Source organism: Emys orbicularis, chromosome 10 (assembly GCF_028017835.1).
Source record: "Emys orbicularis isolate rEmyOrb1 chromosome 10, rEmyOrb1.hap1, whole genome shotgun sequence".
Classification (NCBI taxonomy): domain Eukaryota; kingdom Metazoa; phylum Chordata; order Testudines; family Emydidae; genus Emys; species Emys orbicularis.
In genome coordinates, this window is record NC_088692.1 from 9431782 (window position 1) to 9458921 (window position 27140).

The window sequence follows — 27140 nt, forward strand, 5'->3', positions numbered from 1 at the left end:
TGTGTTTTGCTCCTTCAGGTGTGAACTAGGCCGTCTTGCGGAGCATGTGGGCTTGGGGATGCACCTAGCGAATCGTGCTTGAGTGCCTGGCCACGTACCCTCTTGAGTGAAGTCACGGATTTAACCAGCAGTGTGGCAGGTACCCACGTTTGAGCGGAGTCAGGGTGCAGCTCCCCCCTGGTTCAGCAGGGAGCATTGGACTTTAGGACCCCAAGGACAAAGACCAGGCCTTGAGAGGGCTGGGAATTGGGACTGCGGAGGGGGGGCTTAGAATGCATCCAAACCTGCAGGCATTGGGTGTGTGTCCAGAGCTGCCCGAATCTGCACACAAAACGATCCTTTCAAACTGCCACGCAAGGACTGAAACTCCACCAGACCTTGGCGCACAACCCATGGCTGCTGCAAATGAGAGGCAAGGTGGAAAGAGACAGCTCTGGGTTGACAGAGGAACAGGACCAGCGCGGGGAACGCAGGCTGAACCTGCTATTAACCTTCCTCTTTATTCTAAGGGACCCCTGGGCACTGTGTGTGTCCTACTGGTCTCCCTTTGCGTCTCTCTTCCATACTTTGAAGACTGGTTCTTGGGGGTTCCAGTAATCTGCAGATCCGCTCTCCTCCTCCTCCTTCCCCAGTGCTCTGGTTCATCGCTAACTGACATCCCTCGTGCTTCTCAGTCTGTTCCTTTAGCCACACAACACGCCCAGCACGAAGATTGACTCTAACTCTTCTGTTTTTACCTCCCAATGACCAGAGAAAGCAAGGAGCTGGCGGACTTTGCCCGGCTGCATCCCTCCAGCTGTGCCACAAACGGTTTGAACTCCAACCTCATGGTGACGGGGGGGCCAACCCTGACTGGCGCAGGCCGCTGGTCTGCCGACCCGGCTTCACATTTGGCAGCTCACCCCTGGCTACCCAGGACGGGCAGCCCTTCCATGTGGCTAGCTGGCCATCCCTATGGTGAGTCTTTCTGGGAGAGGGAGGGTTGTGTGAAGCTCTTGACTTACCCATAAGAATAAAAGAGGAACAGGGTCGCTGTGACTGACCATGGTGATTAGTGGCATCGCCCTGATTTCAAGAGGGATGTTTCTTGAAAAGGCCTCTCTGAAAATAACCTGCAGTATCGAGTGCACCTGTAGGTGCTATACGTCTGAGTCCCTGTGGGCAGCTGGATATTCCAATGTCCCTTCTCTCTCCCTGTCCCCTCATTTGTCGATATCCGGTGCATGAATGTCTACAGGAGCCCTCGTTGATTGTCTGACCTAAGTTTTGATGATGATTCTCCTTCTAGGACTTGGCCACCCATCCTTGCATCAAGGCATGACTCCAGGCTTCCCCCCTAGCATGGGGGGTGCTATCCCTTCTGCCTACCAGTTTGCCAGAGATCCTCAGTCCGGGCAGCTAGTTGTGATCCCCAGCGAGCACCTGCCGCACTTCGGTAAGCACACAAAGATGATGATTCAGGGGTCCTGTCTTGAAGGAAGATAACCCAAAGCTCAGTGGGGACAGAACAAGGGATGTGGTCTATCCATGGTAACAGACCATGAGTGTACACGTCCAGTATCTAGTAAGAGATACTGGAGTTTAGAACCTTCACTCAAGGCTCAAATGGTAGATGTCTGTCCAGAAGGCGCTCCCTGGTACCTCCCCGTAGTAAGTTTTTCAAGAATAAAATTCTAGGGCAGGATGTGTGGTTTTTGTTGAGGTGGGGGGCGCTGGTGGTGAAGCTGTGCGGCACTGGTATGTTGATGGGCAGCATGGGGGTAGTTCCCCGGCTATTAATTCTTTGGACAGCTTTGTACAAGCCTTGTAGACCATCTCCTTTCCCAGCTTGACAGTCTCCTGTCTCTCCGTTCTGAAAATGGTCCATCAGGATGGGCTCTGCAGGCTGTGGGAGATCTGTGGACCATAGAATAATAGAAATGTAGGGCTGAAAGGGACCTCAGGAGGTCATCTAGTCCAGCCCTCTGCACTGAGGCAGGATCAAGTATACCTAGAGCAGCCCTGACAGGTGTTTGTCCAACCTGTTCTTAAAATCTTCCGGTGATGATGGGGATTCCACAAGCTCCCTTGATAATAGCTTGGGAACGGGGAAAAATACCTGTCCCAGAAGCTGCTGCAGAGCCTGGGGAAAGATTTGCCACCAGTGCTGCGTCTGGCAGTGTTCTGTAGAGGCTGTAAAGCTACAGCCAGGGTGGGATTCAACTGTCTGCTTGTTAAATTATTCCAGCAGTTGCAAATATGTTACACCAGTTCTTCAACTACGACACTGGCTTCTCTTGTAAAGCCCTGTGAGGCTTGGGGCCTGGCTGTCTGAGAGACTATAGTTGACGTCAGCTGGGGGCATTCAAGCTAACAGTTGCTAGATTTAAATGCAAGTGTGATGGCGCCATGGAACCTTCAAGGGTAGGAGGCTCAACTATGGAACTTCCTTTGCCCCACTGGTCCGACACAGACGAGGTTTGCTGGCCTTTCCAGCAGAGCCAAGACCCTCGAGTTGGGTATTGCCTAGATGTGGTGGGGTGCAGGAGAGTGTGTGTGAGGGGAGAATTAAAGAGGGGGAGTTACTTGCATTTCTGTGTGCGCTATTAAATTAATCACCATGCAATCTGGGGAGGGAGCACAACATAAATCTACAGCGAATATTAAACCCACCTCTATAGCTGCTCCATGCACTCAGGTTCTGTCCGTTTTAACAACATGGTTGCGATTGCCTTTGTGTCTTCCCTTGTTCCCTAGCTGAACTGATGGACCGGACGCCCCCTCTCTGGCCTGCGATGTACCCTCCTACAAGAAGCACCCTCCAGCACGCTCACCAGCTCCAGCTGCTGTCTCATCAGCAACTGCTCCGGCAGCATGAGTTGTACATCCTGCAGCAGCAAGCTGCCCATGCCATGGAGCTCCAGAGGAATGCGCAGCTGGTGGTATGTTCTAAGGGATGTGGCAAGCAGGGGGGACTCCCCTGTTTTAAAGTGGACCAACCTCAAAGTCTATGCTCTTGGGCGAGCAAACATCAGCGACCTGCCTGCTTTGTGTGTGTGTCCCCAGCATTCAGAGGAAGAGATCTCCTTAGTAATTCCCAGTCCCTAAGGAAACCTCAAGTTCTGGGGGCATTTGGCATGTTCTAAAGAGCCAAGTTCAGATTTTGAACACCCCTGAAGGTGGAGGTGTTTGGATGTAGGGTTTTGGATTGGGGCCATGTAAGCCAGAGGGTCAGCTCACCAGCCAGTACTGCTTCTAGCAGCAACAGAAGTTCAGATTGTCATCTTACAAAATGCGCCAGTGTTGACTCTGCTCTAAACAAGGCTTTCATACACTGGATAGTTCCTTCCTGAGACCCAGGACCAGTATTACCAACCCCAAGTGTTCAAAAATCACGAGTCAGGCCACAGACCTGCTGCCTGGCCTCTCCTAAAAACCTCTTCCTGTTAAAGCATTTACCTCTGCTCCCTACAGGTATCTCCTGCCAGACCTTCCACCTGCCTTTTGCAGAGAACCATTCCCAGGTCCTGTTCCTGCATCTCCAGCTCTGACGGTGCAGGCTCCCTTTTGTAGGAAGTCCTGCTTCTGGTCTTGTTTAGTCTTGTAGGACCTTTTTGCTTTGTAGATTCTAACCTGATACCCTAAGAAACATCCTCTCCTGACGCCCGTCTCTGTTTTTTGCAACAGGAGAGGTTAAAAGTAAATGAGCAGCGAGCAGACATGGAAGAGAAGGTTACTAAACGGAGCCTGGACAATGTGAAATCAGGCCTTTCCTCGTCCACGTCAGGGCTGCTGCACCGAAAGCCACCTGTTCTGTCTCCAAGCACCTCCACTTCCTACAGCAAGGCCGTGAGTCCACCTCCCCTGTCTCCCAGGGCCTCGCCTGTATCTGTGCTCAAAGCTGAGGTTATCAAAAAGATGGAGGAACCACCTACGCAGCCGGCCTACTCTTATCCTGCCACCCCAAGCTCCCACCCTTCCAGCCCGCCCCCTGCCTCTCCGCCCCCTGCCCCTGCCATCCCTCCAAAAGAAGAGGTACCTGAGAACGTGGAGAAGAAAGACTTGGAACTGGAAAAAGAGGCTCCCAGTCCTTTCCAGACTTTGTTCCCAGGTAAGAGAGCCCTGCTTTGGAAGAGCCTCCTTCTGTTTGTGCCCAGCTCGCTTTCTTTCCTCCTCTCCTTGGCTCTTTCCTGCCTCAAACCCTCCCCAAGAGAAGACCAAGTAGGGCCTTTTTAAAGGAAGGGCTAATGTGAAAGGATCAATCCGCACTTTGGCAAGTGTGGTGCTAGGATTGATGTGTGACGCAGCACTGTGGGGAAGCCTGGAGCCATGGTCCTGTATCTTGCATTCTCGTCTTTCCTTGGGAAGGGTTAGTTCCTCAAGGTTGCAGTCTATTGGGGGAACAGTAGGGAGGAGCCCAGCATGGACGGAGTGGAGGCTGAAGTCTCCTCTCGCCCCAGGAATGGGTTGGGTGAATCTTTGGTCTTGCATCCTTGGTGGAGGGTGACATCTTGGGCAGAAGGAAAGTTCAGCAAGCAACAGCCACTGAGAACGGATAGGGGTTGGCAAGGGTGAAGTTGAGTAATCGAGAACCTGCCCTGGGGGATGAGCCCCATTGGCACCAGTCACTGTGTATTGTATTCCTTTGGGTCTCTTGCAGAGATTCCACCGGGATATCCATTCCAGTCCCTTCCTGCCTCCTTTGGACGACATTATCCCTACCTCCTTCAGCCCACCGCAGCCTCTGATGCGGACGGCCTGGCTCCTGATGTCCCGCTGCCTGCAGAAGGGTCTGAGCACATGGAGCTTTCTCCAGAGGTCAAGCCCATCCGCCTGTCTCCATCCAAAATGCTAAAGCCTATTCAGGCTACGGCAGAAGAGTCGTCCTTGGAAGACCGGGTGAAAACGGAAGTAGAACTGGATGAAAGCCAGGGAGCTATCTGCGAGCAGGACATAGAGGCTCTGAACGCGGCCGCCTCCAGTGCTGTCCCAGGACAGAATGTGGACAGTTGCAACCTCCTGTTGCACCAAGGTGAAGCTCTGAGAGCTCTGGAGCAGGACCAAGAGGCCCTCCAGAACTGTCAACAAGCATACCAGGTAGCAGCCTGCCCTGCAGAAACGGAGGCCGGGGCTGAAGCTGGGAGCGGGGCGGAAACCTGTTCTGTGCATATGGACTACGATGACTCAGTACCACACCCGGATAGCGAGCAGCCTGGGCTGGACCTGGCACCCCAGAGAGAGGAGCCTTCTCTAGCCATGGAACTGCAGAGCAGCGACTCACCCCAGGGGGGAGAGTTTCTTAGCCTGCCTTCGGATGAGGGGCGGCAGGGCTCAGAGATCTCCTTGTACGCAGATGAGGCGATATCCTGTCAAATCCCAGCTCTGGACATCAAGCCAGACGACCCACTGGCCGGCATGAATGCCTTAGTGGCTGCCACAGAGCTGCCTGAGGCTTGTTCCTTGTTGACAACTGGCAATGGCATAACGCAAGCCCGGGTAAACCTGGAGGTGTCGCCCGGCCTGTCCCTGGAGCACTCCTTCCTGCAGGGGATCACTCTGCTGAGTGAAATAGCAGAGCTGGAACTGGAGAAGAGGAAGCAGGAAATTCAAAGTAAGTTCGGAAAGTGTGCTGTGTCTCCTACCCATGCAGAGGCTGGGGACCTGGGTCTGCCAGAGCAGCTAGTGCTGCCTCCATACACAGAATCCCCTCTGGGTAGGTGTGTGATGTATATCTATCCTCAGCCTTAACTGTGGGGTCATGGCCAGCAACTCCACAATGCTCCTGCCGTGAGCTTCCTTTATTGTTGATGCTCTAGACTGAGTTGGGAATCCTGCTCCAAGAGGCTCAGATGTGGGTGGTGTCTGAACTGTTCTTCCCTGTATCTGCACAGGTTACAGTATGGAGACTACATGGTATAAAAGTGAAGGTGCACTTCACCCATATGCTCTTGGTGCTCCCTCTTGGCAGCAACGGATTCTGCAGCCATTCAGTCTTCTGCATAATGAGCTCCTACCGCTCATAACGACTCTCGTTGCAAAGAGATTCCAGTGGATCTTGAGGGGATCTTGCCTCCAGTAGCTTCTGGGGAGAGGGGAAACTGAGCCTCCCACCAGCTGGAAGGTTTCTGAGTATCCTGCGAGTGGGTTGTAACAGGCTAGATCTCAGGGGTAGGTCAGGGTGGCAGTGAGGCAGCTGAAGAAGTGCTAAGGCAGAGAAGAGGTTGTTGGCCTCTTTGATGCCTATGGGAGATGTGCACTTGCCCTCGCTGAATGCTAAATCCTGAACTTTCTCCTAAGCAGGTCCAGAGAACTGCCTGGTCCGACCGACGCTGGAGAGCTTGCTAGCTGCCAGCACCCATGTGCTAATGGAGGTTCTGTCAGCCCCCTTTATGGAGAGTCTGAAAACCATCCGGCTGCCTCGAGAATTGAACCCCAACAAAAAGTACAGCTGGATGCAAAAAAAAGATGAACCCGTAAGTAGCTCTTCCTGCTGAGCTTGACAGGACATTGTGAACCTACCTAAATGTTCCTCCTCTCGCCACTCGTCATTCACGTAATGTTGTATTTCCCTATTGACGTTCTCCTTCTCAGTCTGGCAAACCTAGACCTTCCCCCCCCCCGCCCTCCTGTGTTTGTAGCTGAGCAAAAGTCAATGTGGTGTGATTTAATTTCATTCCTTGTTTGTGTGTCAGCATCACTGATCTCAGCAGGGAGGGACCAGGGCCGGCTCCAGCATTTCTGCTGCCCCAAGCAAAAAAAAAAGCCGCGATTGCGACCGGCGGCGGCAATTGGGGGGAAGGGAAAAAAAACAAACAAAAAAACCCGCGATTGGCGGCGGCAGTTCAGTGGCAGGTCCTTCGCTCCTAGAGGGAGTGAGGGACCTGCCGCCCCCGAATTGCTGCAGGTGCCGCCCCTCTCCCTTGGCCGCCCCAAGCACCTGCTTGTTAAGCTGGTGCCTGGAGCCGGCCCTGGGAGGGACACAGCTTTAGGGACAGTATTTGTAATACAGAGCCAGCAGGAGAAGCTCTTATGCTGTTTCTTTGGCTGTGGGGACAAACAAAGATGGTGGCAGGCTTCCCCTCCCTGGAGATGGAGTTGCAGATTCTTTAGCACCCAGAAGGTTAGGGTTAGAGGCAGAACGCCCAAGGACATTTCCCCAGCAAAAGGTAGCTACGTGCTTTAAGGTTGGTTGTGTTTTGAACTGTATTTAAATCTGACATAGAGGAGAAAGAGTTCATTGGTTTATCCAGCCCTCTGGCCTTCTCACTTAAGAATAAAAAAAAAAATAGAGGCTGTCATTGGTGCCTCAATGTCTCCTAGTAGAACAGGAGCCTGAAATCTCCGGCACCAAGTGAGAAATTGCTGAATGTGTATGAACCTCCGCACTCGTGCCTGACCTGCAAATCCCACCCTAGCTGGGAGGCTTTGGCCTTAGGGTCACTTTGCTGAAGTCGCTCATTCATCTGCCCTGAAACATTTAATATTATTATGTTAAACCACAAAAAAAAAAATCAACTGGTTTGAAATGACCCTAGAGCTGTGTCCTGGAGCGGAGGAAGGCACCCCCCTTCCAGGCCCTACATTGCATCCTGCACCTTTCCAACCAAGGAGGATGGGGAAGTGGCTCAGTTTAGATCCTGTCTATTCTGCCCCTTTATCAGCTGGAAGGGACTCACTGCTCAGCAGTGGTGACCCCTTGCTCCCAGGGGCTGGCCAAGCTGCCTCTGCAGGACTTGCAGCTCCTACTCACCTGGAGAGTAGGAATTTCACCAGGGTCTCCACATGATAGTACAGAGCACTGCTACGAGGCAACCTGGCCAGCCAGCTAGCTTGTTAAAGCTCCTTCCCTTGAAGGTTAGTATGCAACCTCCGTTTGAAATATGACTCTCCTGCCAGTGATAAAATGAGGTAGGTCCCTTCCCTTCTGCAGGTAATATGCCACTAGCTGTCTAAATGGTTGCACCAGTGGGACATCTTGTCCCTTGCTGAGCCGTGGGATTGGGAAGCAATAACACACCCATTCTAGTCTTGTGGCTGGCATCTGCATCCCTTCTTCCCCTCACCACCTCTGCCTGTCTCGCCTTCCCACCCCAGATGTATTCCATCAAGTCTGCCATTGAGAACATGGACGCTATGGAGCTGGACTACAGGATGAGGCTGGCAGAACTGCAGCAGCGCTACAAGGAGAAGCAGAGGGAGCTGGTAAAGCTGCAGCGGCGCAGAGACTCCGAGTAAGTCACACAGATTGCTTTTTTTTTTTTTTTTGGCCGGGCAACTTCTCTGCCTCCGGGCCCAGGAGAACATTCTCTTTCCCCCACCTCCCCTCCAATGATGCATCTGCCAAAGCTTTGCAAAGCGCTCCTAGGCTAGTAAAAAGGCAACCCGACCACTGATGAATGCAACTGGGCATGCTTGGAGTCTCGGGTACTGGTGGTCGGTGGGCGACCCTGTTAGGGAACCTTGGCTTTCACGGCTCAGCTTAGCAGTTTGGTGCCAGACAACGGTTCTGGGTTGGCTTTTGGTGGTGTAATGGATTTCGTTTTATTTTGCGGTTGCCTTGGCTAACAGTCAAGCGTGTGGTTTTTTTAAAGGGAAAAGCATGACGAGAAAAGTAGAAGCTTGGCAAGAAGAGGCCCTGGAAGGCCCAGGAAGAGGAAGCATGGATCAAGCGCTCTGTTGCCCCCTAAGGAGAGAGGGAAGAGTGACAGCAAGAGCGGAAAGTAAGGCTGGAACGCGGGGAAGATGGGAATGTCAGGGTTGTTGCACCACATCCGACCTGGGGACGGCATTTCGGACGCAGCGGGGGGTCCCTGCGTGGTGTTGTGCTGGCAGGGCGCGTCTATGGCAGCAGGGTCACTGCGTGGCGTTGTGGTAGAAGTGTGTATGTAGCCCCCTGTGGCGGCGTGCGCCTGTCGCTGTAGCAGGAGGGCTGGCACGGCATCACGTTGGTAGTGTGTGTCTGGTGCCCCTCAGGGAGGAGACGCCTGATGGCGCAGAGTGAGCAGGCAATGGAAGGGTTCTGTGGAACGCTGAGCCAAGTGAAGAGTGGGGCAGGCGGACAGTGAGAGGAGCTGCCCGAAGCAGGGGCTGTGTCTTTGTATGCGTTCTGTTCAGTGACTAGCACACTGTGGCCATCCAGGCGCCACTGCAATCCAATGAATGTCCATCTAGAGTGACGCTAATGAGTTCGATGAGAATGATTTTCACGAATCCGAATGACTTCTGTTCTGCGGCATTCACTTCCTGGGGCTTTTCTCCTGGGCTTCTGCTGTCTTCCCTGGCCCCTATTCAGTGGGAAATGGTTTGGTCTGGGTGCTCTCTTTCCTGGTGTCAGCATCACCCTCTCCTGTGGTGCTCACTCTTTGCAAGCCCAACAGGTTTATTTGGACACCTTGGGCAAAGCCCCATTGACCATATTTCTCTGCCCCACCTGTTGTCGCTGGTTGAGTCTCTCACAGTGGTAGCTCGGCATGAGCTGGCTTCCCAAGCTCTGCGTTGTCTTGAGAAGATATTTTCAAAGGCACAAAGGGGTGTTAGGTGCCTAACTCCCATCGACTTTCACATGCCTTTGAAAATCTGCCTCCTTAGTATTTTGCTTCTGGGCTTTGATGGTTGGAAAGGCTTGGGATGTCCACAGGTGTCTGGAGTTTTCTTGTGCGTGCATTTCCATTGGGGCCAGTCGTCATGGGAACTGTGTGGAAGCCTTGCCCTGGAAGCTAAGCCATGCATGCAACTGGCTTCAGCTAGCCTGATCTTGTAAAGTGGTGTTGGTTTGGTTTTGGGTTGGGGGTTAGCAGAGGAAGTGAGGTGGGGGGAAAAGCTGCTGTTTACTACTTCTGGGAAATGAGGGTGCTCTGCGGCATCGGTGATTTCACAGACATGGCAGCCATGGGCTGGATCAGGAGGCTTAGTAGGAAGGAGGCAGGTTTTTTTTTTTTTTTTTGCCTCTAAATCTTTAGGTGGTAATTGGCAATGATGGGGAACTACAGACAGCGTGCAGGGTAGTTTCATGAAGGCTTGGCAGTGGCTCTTTAACCATTGACTCACCTCTCCATCTCCATTCATCAGCTAACTGCTGAAACCAGATGGGGAGCAATGAGACCTGTTTGTCTCACCTACTCTTTCCCCTCTCCTTTCCCCCAGAGCTTGGAAAGAGATTGAAGAATCAGACTGCAAGTTACTTTTAGAGAGGGACAGTCTAGGAAAAGTGGATTAACTATTCTGTATACTAGTTAGTCTCTCTGCCTGAGACGTTCTCTCCCACCCCTTTGTAAGTTAGTTTTTATCTTCGCTTTGCTGTCTACTCCTTGCTAAAATGCTCATCTCCCACGTGCTCAAGAGCCAGCATCTCAATCTGGATGCAGCCAGTACGACACCTTTCAAGTCCTGGGAAATGGGAGGCTCCTTAGATCTACAGAATCTTAAAAATTAGAGGTGGGAAAAGACCTACATGGTTGTCTCATCCATTCTTCTTCTCCTGGTCCTAACCAGAGCAGATGATTCTCTGCAGCTTTTTTCCAGCGCGTTATCCAGCCCAGTGAGTGGGTTCCACCACTTCACAGGCATACGGATCTCTGACTTGTGCTGATATTCCAGAGAATGCAAAGGGGAGCTCACTGGCACGTCTGTTAAACAGACAATGGGACGGATTCTCAGCTGGTGTAAGTTGATGTAGCTCCATTGAAGCCAGTGGATTTACCCAAGCTGAGGATATAGCCCCAGGTGACCCATGAGCACTTTTAACGGGGGAGCGGACCACACTTCAGTGTTTGCTAGTGGTGTGCAAGGAGGGAAGGGCGATCTCAGTGACCAATCCTTTACCTGGCTTGCAGAGTGAGCAAGTCCTTGCTGCTGTCCGAAGACTCTGAGACTGGCGAGGGGATGAAGAAGAGGCACAAAGGGGCTCTCCCTGAGGAGGACGAGGATGCAGACAGCAGTGGTGGGAAAATGAAAGGGAGGAACCAGAGCTGGGATGAACATGATGCAGCAGCGAGCTTTTCAAATGAGGTCAGTACTTTTGTGGTGGTGGGGGGAAGCTGTGTTCTAAAGGAAGAGGCAGCACGGTCTCATGGATGGGGCATTGGCTTGGAATTCTGGAGACTTGTGGGGGTCTGTTCCTAGCTCTGCTACTGCCTTGTTGTGTGATATTGGGGATATCACTTCACCTCCCTGAGCCACCATTTCCCCTCCCACCCTTGGCCTGTCTTGCCTGTGTAGATTGAATGCTCTTTGTGGCACAGACCGTCTCAGACTACGTGTATGTGGACCTAGCAAAAGGCGTCCCCAATCTCAGCTGAAGCTTTTAGGTGCTCCTGTATAAATAATATGAGTATGCACCACTGTCAAGAGGTTCTTTGTGTTCCTGTTGGAGCGATGTGTTCCTCAAGGCCGAATGCAAAGTCCATTACACCTAGTCAGTATAATATTGCTGCCTGCACAGTTACTTTAATTAGTACTGCTATTAACTGACTAAATTAAAAATCTTTTGAAGCAGCAAGGCAATACTGACATGGTTAAAATATAACAGCATTGCCAGCTCTCACAATTGCATCACGAGTCTCATGATATTTGGTGTTTTTCTTAAAGCCCCCGATCCTGGAGTCAAGTGATTACCCAAGACTCTCAGCTGTCATTTTTAAAAATAAGTAAGTTTTTGGCCCTCGTGCCTGTCGAATAAAGCTTGGATACATGCCCTGAGTGTACACTGACGGTTCAAAATTCAAAAGGCAAATAAAAAGAATCCAAAATGTTGTATTAATTTTTTTAAAAACCTCATGATTGTGGTATGCCTGGTACTAGGTACCACAAGGCAAAGCATACTTTCTGAACCCCCCTGTGTGTGGCACATCCCCATGGAAATGCCCTTGGAACGTCAACCCTAAGGAGACTGTGCGGAGGGAGAAGGAAACAGCGGAGGCCACAGCCAGCTACGACAACAAAGTGGTTAAGTCGTCCCTTACTAGGCCTTGTTGTTTTGGAGTGTCCAATGAACCGAAGTCAGGTTCATCGGGAGAGTCAAGGCTGGGGGGTATTCATATGGGGCCATGCTCTCTCCCTCCTCTGCAGCTGAAGATCAAGAAGAAGAAGGTGGCGTCAGATCAGGAGCAGCTGGCAAGCAAGCTCGACAAGGCCCTGTCTCTCACCAAACAGGACAAGCTCAAATCCCCCTTCAAGTTTGCAGACTGTTCTGGAGGGAAACAGAAAATGAGTGGAGGCGGCAGCAGATATCTGTCTCCCCACGAGCACCTGCCGGGCAAGGATGAGAAGAGAAACCTGGCCAAGAGCCTGAGCCTGGCACTGAAAAGTGTCAAGGAAGGTAAAAACAAAATGGCCACCAAAATGAAGAAGATGGAGGTGGGGTTAAAGGTCAAAGGTCAGCTGAAGGTTTCCCATTCACCAGCAATATCGGAAGTTAGCAGCTACTCCTATAGTAAGTAACCTCTGGTTTCTCTCTATTGTGAATGGTTCTTGGGCTTTGTGGGAGCTTTTAGCCTTTAAGTGACAGCATCTCAGGTCGGTTGGAGATGGATCTAATTTTGCTTTCCTGTGAAAAAGTCACCTCCTCCTTAGCTGACTGTATAGCTGACCGGGCAGATTCTTGGTGCTTGTTTGGAGTGAGTTTGCATCGTGGTGGGGAGGGTGGGGTGTCGTTCGTTCCAAAAGCAGTGAATACTGAGAGCATATTGCACGTGTCATGCTGGCTGTTCTGCCTATATTGGGTTCTGCTGACTTTATAAAGCAGGGAAATACACTATTTGCATCTGGAGCTACGGACTGTCTAAGTCCTGAATGTTCCTCTCCCTTTGGGCTACACCTGCCATGTATCCCTGCTTTCTTTGCTGTTATGTGCTCTCCGTTCATCTGCAAGACCGGTCTTCAGGGTTTCTGCTCCAGGGGTTGACTAGTAGTTGACTTATCACCTTGTTTTTAGGGGGTTATGTAGGGTTGACCATAGGTATATGCTAAGGAGGCAGCTGTCAAAGGCAACATATATAAGACGGTGCTGGGATAGCACTGAGAATTCTATGGTCATTAACAAGCTTGTCCCTTCTGGCCACTTGGTCCCTGGTCTCCTCTAAACACATTTCCGTGTTCCTGCCTAGCTGTCTGCCCCAGGCATCATCAGGTCTCATTTGTACCCCAGAATCTATTATGTTGTCTGCAGCTCCCCCTTTTTGAAGCAGTGCTGCAGCTGATGCAAAAGATTCTGGCTTTGGGAAGGAAGTTTCCTCATGCATACAACTAAGAGGAGCTAGGGACACCCTTTGGAAGAGAAAAGGCCACAGACTGAAGATGAGGTTGGGTTGGTGGGAGAAAGGGAACAATGAGTGAGAAAACTGCTCGGAGGAGGCGGGCAGCACTTGTTAATTGCCTAGGGAATAAATACACCTACAGCTAGCCCTGTGCGTATGTGAACAACGTTCTACGCTCATGCCAAACGTTACTGCCCAAAGGGGACAGGGTGCTGTCAGCTATGAGAGTGGAACCAGCCTAGCCATCAGACTCTCATAAATCCTCCCCTTTCAGGTCATTCCCTGGCAAGGACTTCACTGTCTTGCTGCTGGTCTTAATTGTCTGACTGCTGTCCACTTTTATGTTGGATAAGAAGCAAAAATAGTCATCACGGGGCAAGAGAAAAGGGGAGGTGGGTAGGGTGTCTGAGAAAGCAACAGGATCTCAATTTCCTTTGCTTGCTATCTGGTGCCATTGGAAGTGGGGAAAAGATGCTACCAAAAATAAGGAAAGCTAGGGTGGGACACTGTCTCTAATGGCTCAGACAGAAGTCTGGGTGGGATGGGGGGCAGAGGCCTCCTAGGTTTGGGGGACTTCTTAGGGAGCTGGTCAAAATCATGTGTGCTTAATTTTTTGTTAAGGTTTGAAAGTAAATTTATTTTACTGTTACGCAGCTACCAAAGTCCTGTAGGGTTGAATGTGCATGACAAATGTATATCCCTGTTCACCAGTATCTAGAGATCCCACTAATGGAGAAGGAGATTCTAACAGTTCTCTAATGAAATAAGCAAGTTAAACAAAATTGGCCATTTAAGTGGCAAAGTAAAGGGGTAGCGCCTATAGCCTCTAGAAGGCAATGCCTCTTACAGCCTCCTGCTGACAATGATTCACTATCCACTGAGCAGCTTGTTTTCCCTGGAATATGTTACTGAGCCAGGAATGTCCCAGTGGCTCCCCCGAATTAGGCATAATGAGTTGATGGAAGTAGGAGCTTGGGCAGATGGCATTGTTATGTCTGGGGAGTTTGGCTCTTGGCCTGGAGAGGTGAGGCAGATATTCTGCTCTAGTTGCACCAGTGCTGGGTACCTAAATTCCTTCCCATGGAATTATAAACCAGCGCTCCAGGGAAGCATTTGCCTGTATCTCCTCCTGTCTGCTAAACTTTCATTGCACACAGAATCACATGACAGTGCATGTCAATTTGTGTCCTTTCTAAATCGGTGTGGGGAACATGGTGATGAATTAAGCACCCACTGAGTGAAATGGCTCCACATTCAGAGCGTAGAATTCTTCTGCTGCAGTGACACAGAAGCCCCATGTTCAGGGAAAGGGTGTGATTTTTTTTTTTTTTTTGTCCCCCCCCTCCTCCTTAACAAGGGACTGCACACCAGATTTTTGCACTTCGGTATGACACAGATTTGAGGGCAGGATGAGTGTACATAGGTGTCTTTTGCCGTGTGTCAGAGACCTGCCTATAACCAGGGAGGTGGGTAGGTTTCTTATCTCAGAGAAGGATAAGTGGTAATGGTGCCAGACCCTTCCATATCTTGCTCCAACCTCCTGATTTTTACCTAGAGTCTTAAAAGGACTCAAGACCCCTAGACATTCCCCACACCCTAAAATGAAGAATGATGCATGAGCGGGACTGCGATTGGAAAGCAGCTGCTGAGTCTAACCAGTTGGAACTGTCCCCACTATAGCGTTCATTACACTTTGGAATTAATGGTGCATTCACGAGTAGGGATGTAACGGTTCAAATCCACTTTTATCGGCTCCGTTGGGTACCAAATACTTTGTTGCTCCACTCATCAGATACTGTGTGGAAATATTGGACAACATCTCGGCATTATGTGCCCATGGGAAAATGTCAGCTGTGTAAAACAGTAATCCAGCCAAAGCAGAGTTTATCACGGAGACTGAGGAAGTACTCCAAAAGCGCCGCCCCCTTTGGTGTCACTCCAACATAGCTCACAATGGAGGCCTCGCTCCAAGTATTGCACCATGCAGTTTGAACAATGATTGATCAATCAATCCACCAATCAGCAGATGTGGTGTGTGCTATCCCTATTGTTTCCTGGTTCGCTATGTCAAAATACCTTCATGGGGTCAGGATTCATGTACAAATAAGGATCGGGGCTAGGTATATTCATCACCCTGTAGTACAGACTAATGCATCCCGTCTGACTCTTGGCACCAGTCAGTTTTGAATGGATGTATGCACTGTCGATTTTTTTGTTGTTTTTACAAAAATCAAACTGGATTTTTACATTGGTGGGGAGTTCCAGGAGCAATTTGGGGGACGAATATCTGTGCTTTTCTTGCAGATTTCTTTGCTAAGGAATAGGGATGCCATAGTAAGAGTGTCAGCAGCAGAATACCACTAACGAATCCCTTTGTGATTTAAGAAGATTCCCCTCCCCCAACTTCCAACATTATGCAATTGGGCGTTGGCATTTGTCAAAGCCGAATGCTTTAAGAAGGTTGGAGCTTTTCAGAACCCCCTTTGCCCAGCGCACAATGAGTCTGCTGTACAGCATACTCTTAACTGGATGAAATTTTGAGCAAAGGCTAGTTCTCACAAATGTAATGAGTTTTTTCCATTCGTAGATTAAATCTAAAACAGCTCAAGACTTCTAGCTTAAAATAAGGAAAGACCTATAAAGTTTGTCCTGGACAGAGAGTGCTGACTTCTGAAAGGTCTGTGTAGAGGCCTTGTAAAATTATTATTATTTTATGTTGGTTCCTGCATACCAAATCACAAAGTAATGATGGCTTAGGACTGCAATAGGCAGCTAGAATTGAGGTGCATCATCAGAGCCATTGAGGGGAAGCTTGCACTGCATTGGCTCCACACAGCATCTGATCCACTCTGGCAAGCGTTTTCAGTCTCTCGTTTTCATGGGCACTGAACTGTCACAATTTAAGACAATAAAAAAAAGCCACAAGAAAGTTTATTGACTTAATGTTATTTAAAAACTACTTTGACTGCAGATACGGACTCAGAAGAAGATGATGAATCCCTGAAGGACGAGTGGCCTTTGCAGTCTCCATCCAGCTCCAAAGCGAGGCCACCTAGTCTCTACAGCATAGGGGCCAAAAAGAGCAGCAAGCAAGGTGGAGGTCTCAAGCCAGCCAAGAGGGGCATGCCTACCACTAGAACTCTGAAATCTAAACAGGCCGCAAGCAGCAAGCAGCAGTTTTGCTTGCTGCTTCGGGAGACTGGATCTTCATTCAGTGACTCTTCGGAGGACTCATTCGATCAAGGTTACTAGATTATAACAAACACAAAACAAAAACAACACTTATCTTCCATGTTTGCAGAGTGAGAGAGAGAGAGAGCGAGAGAGTGTATGTGTGTGTGAGAGAGAGAGAGATGGCAACACTGAGGTCCGCCATCTTTGATGGTCAAAGTAGGGGCGGCCATCTTTGTCCTTGGCAGCGTAGGCTGCTTTATCACTATCATTTATTTTTTATTTTTTTTTATACTTGTATCATTGTGATATTATTATTGGCTGGCTCTTTTAGAGCTTTTATATCGACTGGATTTTAGGCTCCACCTTTCCCCAGCTTTCCTCTTACCCTTCCTCCCTTCCGTTCCCCCCTCCCTCTTTTCCTTGCTGCCGCTGCCACCACCATGATATTATTTTTTAAAAAATTTTATATTATTTTTATTGGCCTGGGCCTTGTAGAGGTTTGGAAGGAGCAGTTTGGTTTGGTTTATAATGGGATTCTGTTGTGTGGGTGTGTGACGTGATGTTTGTACTGCGATTTGGTATACCAAGCTTTATTAAACATATCGAGTTCATTTTTAACTAAACCTGTGTACCTTGTCTCTCTTGCTGTGTCTCTTATTAGGCGATTTAGAATGCCGCTTCCACTTCATCCCGCTCTGCCTACCCCTTCCCCCACTCCCACCAAGTAGAACTGGAATTAACATAGTCTTGGGCGCTCTCTATTATTCAAATATCCCTGATTGCATTGGCACTTGCTACATTTTCCAGGATGAAACAAACATGAGTTGTTCTCTCCCCCACCACCGCCCCGCTTTTAATTTCATTTATATTTTGCATAGGTTGTTCATTCTATTTTTTTCCTAATAGAATCTTTTGAGGCAGATCCTAAAATATTAATAATTTATTTATTGATATTATTTATCTTTCTGCTTCAAAAGGGTGGCTTAGTGTATGGTCTACAATATTTAAAACTCAAAGATTTTTTTCTTCTATATATATATATATATATATATATATATATATATATATATATATATATATATATATATATATATATATATATATATACACACACACGCGCACACAGAGCACATTTTTAGGGAAAAAAATCTTTATGGGTTATAAATTTTTCAGATCCTGTACTTTAACCCACAAATGCTCAAGTATGTGGAAATTAGTGCACTGAATTTGATTCCTCCTTTGATTCCCCACCCCAACTCCAAAATATTTGGCTTATTGTCTGCCCGCCGTTAGCTCTTAAGTGGGAAAAGAGGTCCCACGAAACTTTTCCTCAAGAGACACAAGGTGGTTTCTCTTTTAGAACACACTCATTAAATAATAATCACGGGGGGCAAAGTCATTTTAATGAGCCCTGGAATTTTGAAGCTCAATTCCCAAAAGAAGATAGCACATCTGTACTGTTAAGTAAGGGAAATGTTGTTGTAAATTTGAACATAGTGTAGCAAAATCCTTGTAGCCGTTAGTTTGTGTCAGAGAGCTGCTGATTGTTAGGGTTTTGTTTGGGTTTTTTAAGCTTTTGATCTGATTATCCTAACCTCTCCTCTCTTCTCTCCCCTAGACCCACCTTCCCAACAAAAACAAGTTACCCATTTTTAAGAATCAGAACACAACGTAAAAGCTAGAGAACATTAATTCGGTTCTGAAATGAGCTTGCTGATGCATTTAACAAAAAGAAATGCCATAAGAAAGAACGAATGTTTCAGAGAAGAGACGTTTTATTCCTTAGAGAACCTGAAATGATCCAGTGTTGGTGGATTGCCTTTAAGGGCACGGGCTCTGTGTTTTCTATGAAGAATCGGATTTAGCTTCCATTCAGTTTTACGTCCTTTCCTTCCCCCACCCGCTTCTTTTTTTTATTATCATTATTATTTTTTTGCTGCTGCTGCTGTTGGAAATTTTGAGGATATCAATCCCTTTTAGACACCAAGTTCTTGAGGTTTATCTACCCAACTTGTTCCAGAAAAAGTAGATAGATAACTTGTCCAGAGACTTAAGAACCCAAACTGGCGGTGGGAATATTTCAAGCAACTTATCTGTTTAAGATGTTTAAGATCCCGATTTCAGAGAGGGCAGGGAAATCTGGAATAAGGGTGGGGAGGAAATGCATTTAATAACAAAAATACAACAACATTCTCTGGTGTCATTTAGTGGTGGGGAGACAAAATGCAAAACATTGGGGAGGGGAAGGGAAGTTTGGTGGGGCAGGGAGGAGGGGTTATTGATTCTGGGTTTCCTGCAAATGAATCTTTTCTCTGAAGCATTTCTTTAAGGGATATTTGGGTAATAGGGTTTCTAATGGCTTTCCCTGATACTAAAACGATTAATAACCTCAGCTTTTCTGGAAGTGCTCGCTTTCTTCTTGCAGCTGCTTGGCCAATCCCTTCACCCCTGACCCCTATCCATGATGCTTTGAATGTCTGTATCGGTCTCTTGCATTTGCTCTCACGCTGCACTAAAGAAGCAAAGTGATTGGCTGGGAGTAGGGCAGACACTGCTCAGCGAGGGGTCACTAACCATGAACCTGAACCTTGACCATTGTTATGTAGGTAGGCAAAATACCTTTTCTTTATGTCATCTGTAAACCTGAGACATTTCGCTGTTAACCCCATTAATAATAACACTTAGACGTTTGCATTTTCTGGGTTATTTTAATTTGACGATGATCAATGTCCACTTTGATTTCTCTGTTATGAAGAATCTTGCAAGGAAGCTTTGCTTGAGTGTGTATGTGTGCTGAGGACTCCAGAAAAGCCTTACAGTTGTAAAACTTCCTTATGGGAAATCTCCTTCTCCCAAGCAAAGGGAAGGACTAAGTAGGCAGGGTGTACCCAATGTAGGAAGCTATACCACTTCCTGTAATGGTACTGGCCTTGTCTTAAAGGAATTCCTGGGGCCATGATCTAGAACCCACTGATGCATTACCAAAACAAATTATACCAATTCCTTAGGATCAACTTCAGAAGTAGGTGATTAAATCCCACTGGTTTATTATGGGGTAAAACTTCTCCAGCTGAGAGGGAAGAATAGGAAAAAACAAAAATCATGAAGAATGGGGAAATGTGGGTCTTTGGTTTTGGAAAGTTCACAGTATTACCATCTTGATGGCTTGCAAGGTTTTTACCTGGTTGTAGAAAGTTGACCACAGAAAGCCATCGTTTTTCTTTAGCTTTGTTTTTTTTTTTCCTGGGGGAATTCTTTTTTCTTGGAGAGTAAACAGTGTCACTATATTCTGATGTGAGCAAATCTGACATTGTGAGAAAATCATCATTCGGTAACCATGTAAGAACTTTGCAAACTGTCAAGATGGTAACACGGTGAACTTTCCAGAACCAAAGACCCACATTTCCCCATCCTTTATGATTTTTGTTTTCCTTATAAAAAGTTCATCTCTCTTTTTTCCTATTCTTCCCTCTCAGCTGGAGAAATTTTACCCCATAATAAACTAGTGGGATTTAATCACCTACCTCTGAAGTTGACCCTAAGGAATTGGATAATTTTTCTGGTGATTCAAATTATTTCTGGAGTCAGCAGCAGAACACTTGGGGGGGAAAAAATCTTAAAAGAATGGGAGATTGTGTTTGACAAACTATGTGCAATCTTATGAGGGAAAATTTTAAAAATAATGTCCAGAACAGGACAGTTCAATCCAATCTGAATGTGAAGGACCCAACAGCTGTCTAAAGTCTGCCTGTACTTAGCCTGCTTTGTACGCTGTAGGCCTGCTCGGCGTTATGACAAAACCATGCTATTTTTTTCAGTGTGAAATGAATTTTTGTGTAGTTTTACTCCCCTTTCTCCTCTGCCCATCCTCTCTACCCTCTTCCAAATCTATCCTGTTACATCAATCTCTGCAAACTAAATAACATAACCAATTTCTGTCCATCATTAACAAAACCTATTCACTTACTGCTCTCCTAACAACAAGAAGCCAGGCTAATATAAATAATAAATAAATAGTAACAAAACCCCATGCTAGCTCAGTCATTTTGAAAGACTAAAGAACAAAGAGAGTTTTCAATTATTCTCTTTAAAAAAAAAAAAAAATGTGGGGACACAAGTTGAAATTTTGTTGATAAAGTATTTGGTGGCTCTAGTTTATTTGCCATTGATAGCATTTAAACATAAATTTGTGTGTGTATATGTGTGCATACATATATGCATCTGTGTGTGTGTGTGTGTATATGTATACTTAAAAATTGTAGGTAAAGAGTTTTGGTCTTGGGTACATGCTTTTCTTTCCTTTGCAAAGTATTGGTTGGTTAATGAAGTTTGAGAAAAAGTATAATGTTTTGAAAATGGTTTTTTCTATCTTTGACCAGAGATCACTTCTTTCCAAAATGTTTTAAGGCCATGATCCTGCAACAACTTATGTACTTGCTTTACTTTAAGTAGTCCCATTAAGTTCAATGGGAACACTTACACACTTCATGCGTGAGAGCAACAGAGCCTAAATGTGCAAGCTACATTAATTTGGCTGCTGTGGGCCACCATAGCAGCATGTATACCCAGACGACATGCTCAGTATTTAATCGTAAAGTAACCTTTGTTTTTAGCTTTGAAGTGTTTGAGTTCTCAGAGTAGTTAAAAATACTTTTAATTTTTTCTTGTCCACGGAAAAAGTGAGGGGTGAGGGAATGTGCAGGTTGTGAGAGAGGGATGGATATGTAGCGAAGAAATAAATTGTATGAGTGGTGGGAGTAGGGGAAAGTGATGTTGGTGAAGGCTGTGAACATTTTAAAACGTATTTTCTGTTCTGAAGATTGAGTCTCGGGGGGTAAAATATGGGTGATCTTTTAAAATGCTTTGGGTACATATCTGCCATAGTCTTTCCACTGTATGACAAAATATATTTGAAGGAGATTAAAATAACTGCCAGGTCTATTGTTATATCCTGTATTTTCAGTAGCAGGGATAATGATCAGTTTCGTCATGGCTTTTAAATCTGTTTTACTTTAGTGCATTTGAAATACTGTAGTTGTTTGAGACATTTTATGGACTAGCATATGCTAAATGAATTGTTGGGCTTGCTGAAAGAGGAGCTTAAGCGTTAAATGAAAGGCGTTCCCCTAGCCCAGCAGAACGACTAGTTTCTTTTTGATTTCATGCTGGTGGTGGGCATTCTCCGTCCCCTCCTCATCAACCAGATCTGTACAGCAGAACATGGTGGATTCATCCTAGCTATTCATCCTGCTAGATTCTGTTAGTTCGGGTGCAGCTGGTTGACTTCCTGTTTTAAATGTGGAGGCTTCGCTAGAATGATAGTCTGATGGCTACCATCTCGGCCAAGCCAACTCACTGGAGATTGAAGTGGGGATCTGCAGATTTAAAAGAATGAGCTGCTACAGCTTGAGCGAGAGCTCTCAAGCTGTGTTCCAGATTCATAAGGTGTATCAGTTTCATATCCACCACAGATCAGGCATAGCGGGCACCTGTGAGGCACGCTTACCAGTGGATAGCTGTCGGCGGGCGTTTCATGTCCAGTGCTGAAATATTCTCCTCCACTCCCGCCAGGAAGAGTTGTTAGAGCCAAGACTCTGAAACTGATAGCGCGAATGACTCCATCATAACCACTTGGCAAATAAGTGTGTGAACAGAACAGGTGCAGCCCCAATAACCAAGCTACTGTACAATCCACCTGGAAATGAGCTATGGATCAGACAGGACAGACTCTTGGGAATATATTGAAAGATTTCTCCATTTTTTCCCCAACCTCTTGGGCTAGAACCTCTTCACTGGTTCAATGCTGTAGATTTAGAGATGGGGTCAGGAGACTACTTTTCATCAGTTTCTGCTTGTGAATTATCTAACATGTTAAACCCTTGAGGGAAATCCTATATCTTTGTCCCTCCCAGGGGTTGTGTAAGAGGGAAAAGGAAGGTAGGCAGGCTAGGAAACGAAGCAGGGACAAACACCAGTCTCCCTGATTTAAGGAAATCCAAAAGACACGGGGGGCATCAGCATTACAGCCATTTTAACAGAAATCTCCCCATCGCATAGGCCTAAAGTACTAGACGGTTGGTGATGTGACTATACAACAGCGAGGGCAAAGTTCCACTATGGGAGTTTCTGTGGTAGATGGGCCATTGGCCAATGTACTAAACAGTGTGTAGTGTGGAGGGGGGGAAAGGGGCATCTCTAGTTGACATATTTTTGGTGATCTCTGCTTTTCTTTTATTGCCCATGAAAATATCATGGGACCTGCAGGCTGGCATTTAGTCTGTGGGAACTTTTGCAAGGAGGGCAGGTCTCAGTTGATGAAGAAGAGTTGAGATTGCTGGTCAGTGTCAGGATTTATGACTGTGTCCTTCTGCACCATATTAATGGGAGTGTCTCTAATCTAATGCAAGTCAACTTTCTGGCTCTCTTTATGCGGGTAACTTTTGTCTCATTGATCTGGATGCCTTTTAATTTAAAAGTTGAAATGCAGAGGAATAGAAGTAGTGCCCCTTTCTGCTTGTTTCTGAGTGAGAAATAAAACTAGGAAGTGTTCTTATTTCACCCCCTCCCCCAATTTTTTTTGGTCTTTACCTTGCATGGTGTTAATGTCAGAAATACCAGGTCCGGATTTCCCTGTTTTTGCTGTAGGACTGTAGAACTAGTGGGATTTTGACACCCCAAGAAACAAGACTGAGCAACTGAAAGGGGGAAGGAATTTTTAGTGATCTAAAATTCTTTGATTTGTTAGTAGCTATTTAACTCTAACTCCTAACACATGCTCTCTCTGAAAAATTCATCGGGCACATTCAACTGGTGAGTGACAGGATTCCAGTAAAAACAGGGAAGGCAAAACTGTTTTCTGGATTCCTGTTGTTTCTAAGGTTAAAAAGCAAGTCAAGGGGGAGGGGAAAATAACCTTTTGGTTTTTTTGGGGGGGGGGGGAGTTTGGGGAGGAGGGGGACATTGAGACCATTTTTGTTTATATCATAGAGGGCACAAGTGGAAGGAAAAATGTTTTCCTGTTCAGTTCATCTTTGAAAGGGGATTATGGTTTGATTTCTAGGCTGGTAGTCTTTCAGAATGCAAAGACCTTAGCCTATAGCAGTGGTTCCCAAACTTCAACAACCTGTGAACCCCTTTCACTAAAATGTCAAGTCTCGCGAACCCCCTCCTAAAAATGAATATTTCCAGGGATTTTCTCCTTTATTTGAGTATAAATTATAAAAGCAGTGATCTGGGAAATATAAAATTTGTTTTTATGACATGCATATTACACACTATTTATTATTTATTATTATTTATCATTACAGTATTTTTATTACATTATGAAAATGGCGACACTCTTCCAATATCTCACTTTCGTAGCTTGTATCACTTTGAATAAGCCTGTTATAAGACAAGGCTCCTATGTTTCATCAAGGAGTATCAGATGTGAAACATCATGAAGGTATTTAAGAAGCCAACTCAAAGAGTTCCTCCTACACAAGCATTCAGGTCTTGAGCAGTCCAGGCAAACAATTCACATTACAACAAAGCTTAAACTTGTTCTTCATAATAATTAAAAAAAAACAATACTAGCTTCCTATTTAATTTTAAAAACAGCAAAAAATATCCACCTCCCTTTCCATTTCTTATAAGGAATCTTGAAGTTTAAATCTCTTCAGTGTGATAGATATGCTTGCTTTGATCTGCTTAGCTCGTGGAAGTCCAGTGGCTCCAGGCTGCTGGCCCCATGCTGCCCGGGGTCCCTAGGGACAGCTCTGTCTGCCATTAGGGAATTTTTTTCCGAGAACCCCCTGTAACATTTCACGAACCCCCAGGGGTTCACGAACCCCAGTTTGGGAACCACTGGCCTATAGGGAACTGAGAGCTAGACATTGATGGTGCAAATAACATTCCTACTACTGAAGGAAATTGGGCATTCTTGAGGATCCCAGTTCATTTCTCCTTTTAAACTAGAGCTCTTAAATAGGTTTACCAGATCCATTTTGTTGCAATTAACTATACAGAGAGATTCCTTTCTAACCAGTACCTACTGAATCACACATTCAGTAACTAATCACCCTCAAGCTGCTTTACAGACTAACTAGCAAGAATGTGCTACAGGGAAGAGAGTGATGCACGCTTCTGAGTGTGCAATCCTCCCCTAATTCCCCCCCAACACACACCCCATCGAGTAAAAGATCAAAGCAAAATGCCCTCCACTTGTATCAGCTCAGGTGGTCTGTTTGCATAAGGATTTGTCCTGTTAAAGCTGGACTCATGCCCACTTGCAACTGATCCTGCATTACTGGGCTGGGCCTGAAGGGGCATATGTTGAAAGTTTTATGCCATGTGTTAGTGGAACACGGCTCATGCCCCAGCTCCAAAGCAATCTGCTGAAAATATTACCCCTTAGGAACTGCCATTCTCTTCCCTTATGCCTCTCTCCATCCACAATTATTTGTCTTAAGCATTCAAATTTCATTGCTCTTGATACCCCACCCCCATCCCTGCCTCCGTCTTGCCATCTCTGTCTTTGTCTCTGTCTTGCTCTGTGTGTCTCTTCCCTCCCTGCCAGGGCACGTGCTGATTTCTTGTATTCCCCTTCAGTGAAGGAGAGCTCTGTTGCCGTTACAGAGCCATTCCAGTGCAGTCACAAAGCAAAGGATTTCATTATGAAGAGGGAGAGGCAAAAAGTAATAATAAAATCTGAAAACCTTCGCCTAAGTCTCTCTTTCCCTCCTTTGCCCCATATGGGTTCAGTTGTGGGGTTTTTTTCTGTTTGTTTTTTTGACCGCATGCTACCGTGTGCACCTGTTTGAACAAGGCTGGTATTACCAGGCAAGTCTTAGTAGGTGAGGAGTTATACGCTCTGTGACTACGAGCACTTTCTTGTTTTCCGTGGTCTAAGGTGTCTAGCTCAGTTTGGGTGGCTCTGCAGCGTAAGAGAGGACGCCACAGGCTTACAGTGATAGAAACCCTGGCGCTCTGTTTGCTGGGAAGCTGCAACCTGATGCACCAGGGCTGAAGGATGGACAGTGGAAACCTGATTAGATTTGTAATGGGCTTCCTTTTTTCTGCGTGCTAGATTCTAGCTCCGAGGAGGAAGAAGAGGAAGAGGAAGAGGAGGAAGCAGAGGACTATGGGATGGACAGCAACGACAGGCTTTCGTCCCCGGCTCTGGATGAGAGCGGTTTGGGACTGCTAGCGAGGTTTGCTGCTAGTGCTATGCCGAGCCCCATTGTCCCCCCTCCTCTTTCCATCATCCAGCTGGAGGCCAAGCAAAAAGCGAAGAAGAAAGAAGAGCGGCAGAGTCTGATGGGTAAGTCCCATGGGGAGGGGGCTGTTGGGTACAAGATGAAGAGAACTCATGGGAGTGGAGGGTCCCCCCTGTGCTGAAGGTGCGGGTGGGGGGGACCTGAGGATCATGGATGGAAATATTGGTTCAAGGTTTTCATTCAGTGATGGCTTCTAAAGAGAGGGAGCAGAACCCCTCCTCCCACACACACACAACTCCCCACTCCTGCATCTCTCCCCCTATTTTAGGCCCATACTGAAGCACCCATGTTGAGGACACTGGGGTTGTCTTACAGGGCCACTGCCCCTGGAGAGGTGGGTGGGCTCCAGTCCATCTGGTGGTGGCTGCTGGGCCAGTGTGCCCAGACGTCATGGCTCTGCAGGGGGAGCACCAGCACAGAGGGATAGCAACCCACTGTGGTCAAGAGTAAACCTCACATTGCCTGGCAAAGTGCATCCAGTTGTTTGCTGCTGGTTGCCTGCATCAGTGGCTTTCCTTGGGGCTTCTAAACTGACACTGCCTGGCTTCTCTTTGTTGGGGCCCCAGGGTGTGTTGGATTGTCATCCTCTTCCCCCCCCTTACCCCCCATCTCTGTGCTGAACACATGAGTGAAATGGTGTTACATTCTGACAGCCCCTTGCCCCTTTGTATGACAGTGCGAGAGGGCAGAGGAGGGGAAGCCTGTGTGGCTGTAATTAAGGATGGGTCGGTGAGGTTTCCTTCAGGGTGCGCGTGGCAAGGAGCTGAGTTTGTGCCTGCTGGACAGGCCATGGTATCTTTGCTGTGTGCTGCAGTCTGCACCTGATCCACAGTCTACTGAAGTCAATGGAAAGGCTCCTCTTGACTTCCAGGGGTTGCGGAGAGCAGGTCCGCAGAGACAGGGCCCCCGGCGTGGCTGTGGGATCACTGGGATTCAGATGCACACATGCTACTCCACTAACTTTTGAGCCCAAAGTGCCACCTCCCTGGGCAAGCAGCAAAGGCAGCTGAAGGAAGCCCCATGGTGGCAGCAGACCTTCTAGGTAGCGTTTCGCTGCCTGGATAGTGGGTCCTTCAGGGCGCAGGGAGTGTGCACGACTGGTGCAGGGCAGAGGGGACATTGGAACAAGGAAAAGTGCTGAGCCCCAGTTCACCTCCTCCCTGTTCCCGGGGAAGCTCTGAATGCAGTCAGCATGGGAGCAGCTCACGAATAATAGGACTGCGTCCCACCAGACAAAGGCTCTCTCCTCTTTTGCTTTTCGGCACCCAGCTCAGCCTTGAGAACGTGTGTTGCCAGTCTCCCTGAGCTCTCTCCTGTCACTTTCCTGTCCTGGGATGTAGTGGGGGGAGACCCACAAAACAAGAAAGGAGGGAGGGGGAAAAAAAAAACTAAAAAATGAAACAAGGCCATTTTATAGATGAGGAAACTGAGGCAGAGAAGTTATGTGATTTGTCCAAAGCCATAGAGGGAGTCGTTA

General features: G+C 47.4%; 1 protein-coding gene across 1 annotated transcript in view; it reads left to right on the forward strand.

Annotated features, from left to right (window-relative positions):
- TNRC18 (trinucleotide repeat containing 18) overlaps positions 1-27140 on the forward strand; it is an 88231-nt gene that overhangs the window by 46521 nt on the left and 14570 nt on the right. Inside the window, exons 7-18 of the mRNA XM_065411812.1 lie at positions 752-957; positions 1289-1435; positions 2737-2921; positions 3667-4090; positions 4640-5590; positions 6277-6452; positions 8074-8210; positions 8571-8699; positions 10812-10986; positions 12046-12409; positions 16204-16476; positions 25474-25707. Coding sequence (XP_065267884.1) covers positions 752-957; positions 1289-1435; positions 2737-2921; positions 3667-4090; positions 4640-5590; positions 6277-6452; positions 8074-8210; positions 8571-8699; positions 10812-10986; positions 12046-12409; positions 16204-16476; positions 25474-25707 — 3401 coding nt within the window. The remainder of the gene's footprint in view (positions 1-751; positions 958-1288; positions 1436-2736; positions 2922-3666; positions 4091-4639; positions 5591-6276; positions 6453-8073; positions 8211-8570; positions 8700-10811; positions 10987-12045; positions 12410-16203; positions 16477-25473; positions 25708-27140) is intronic.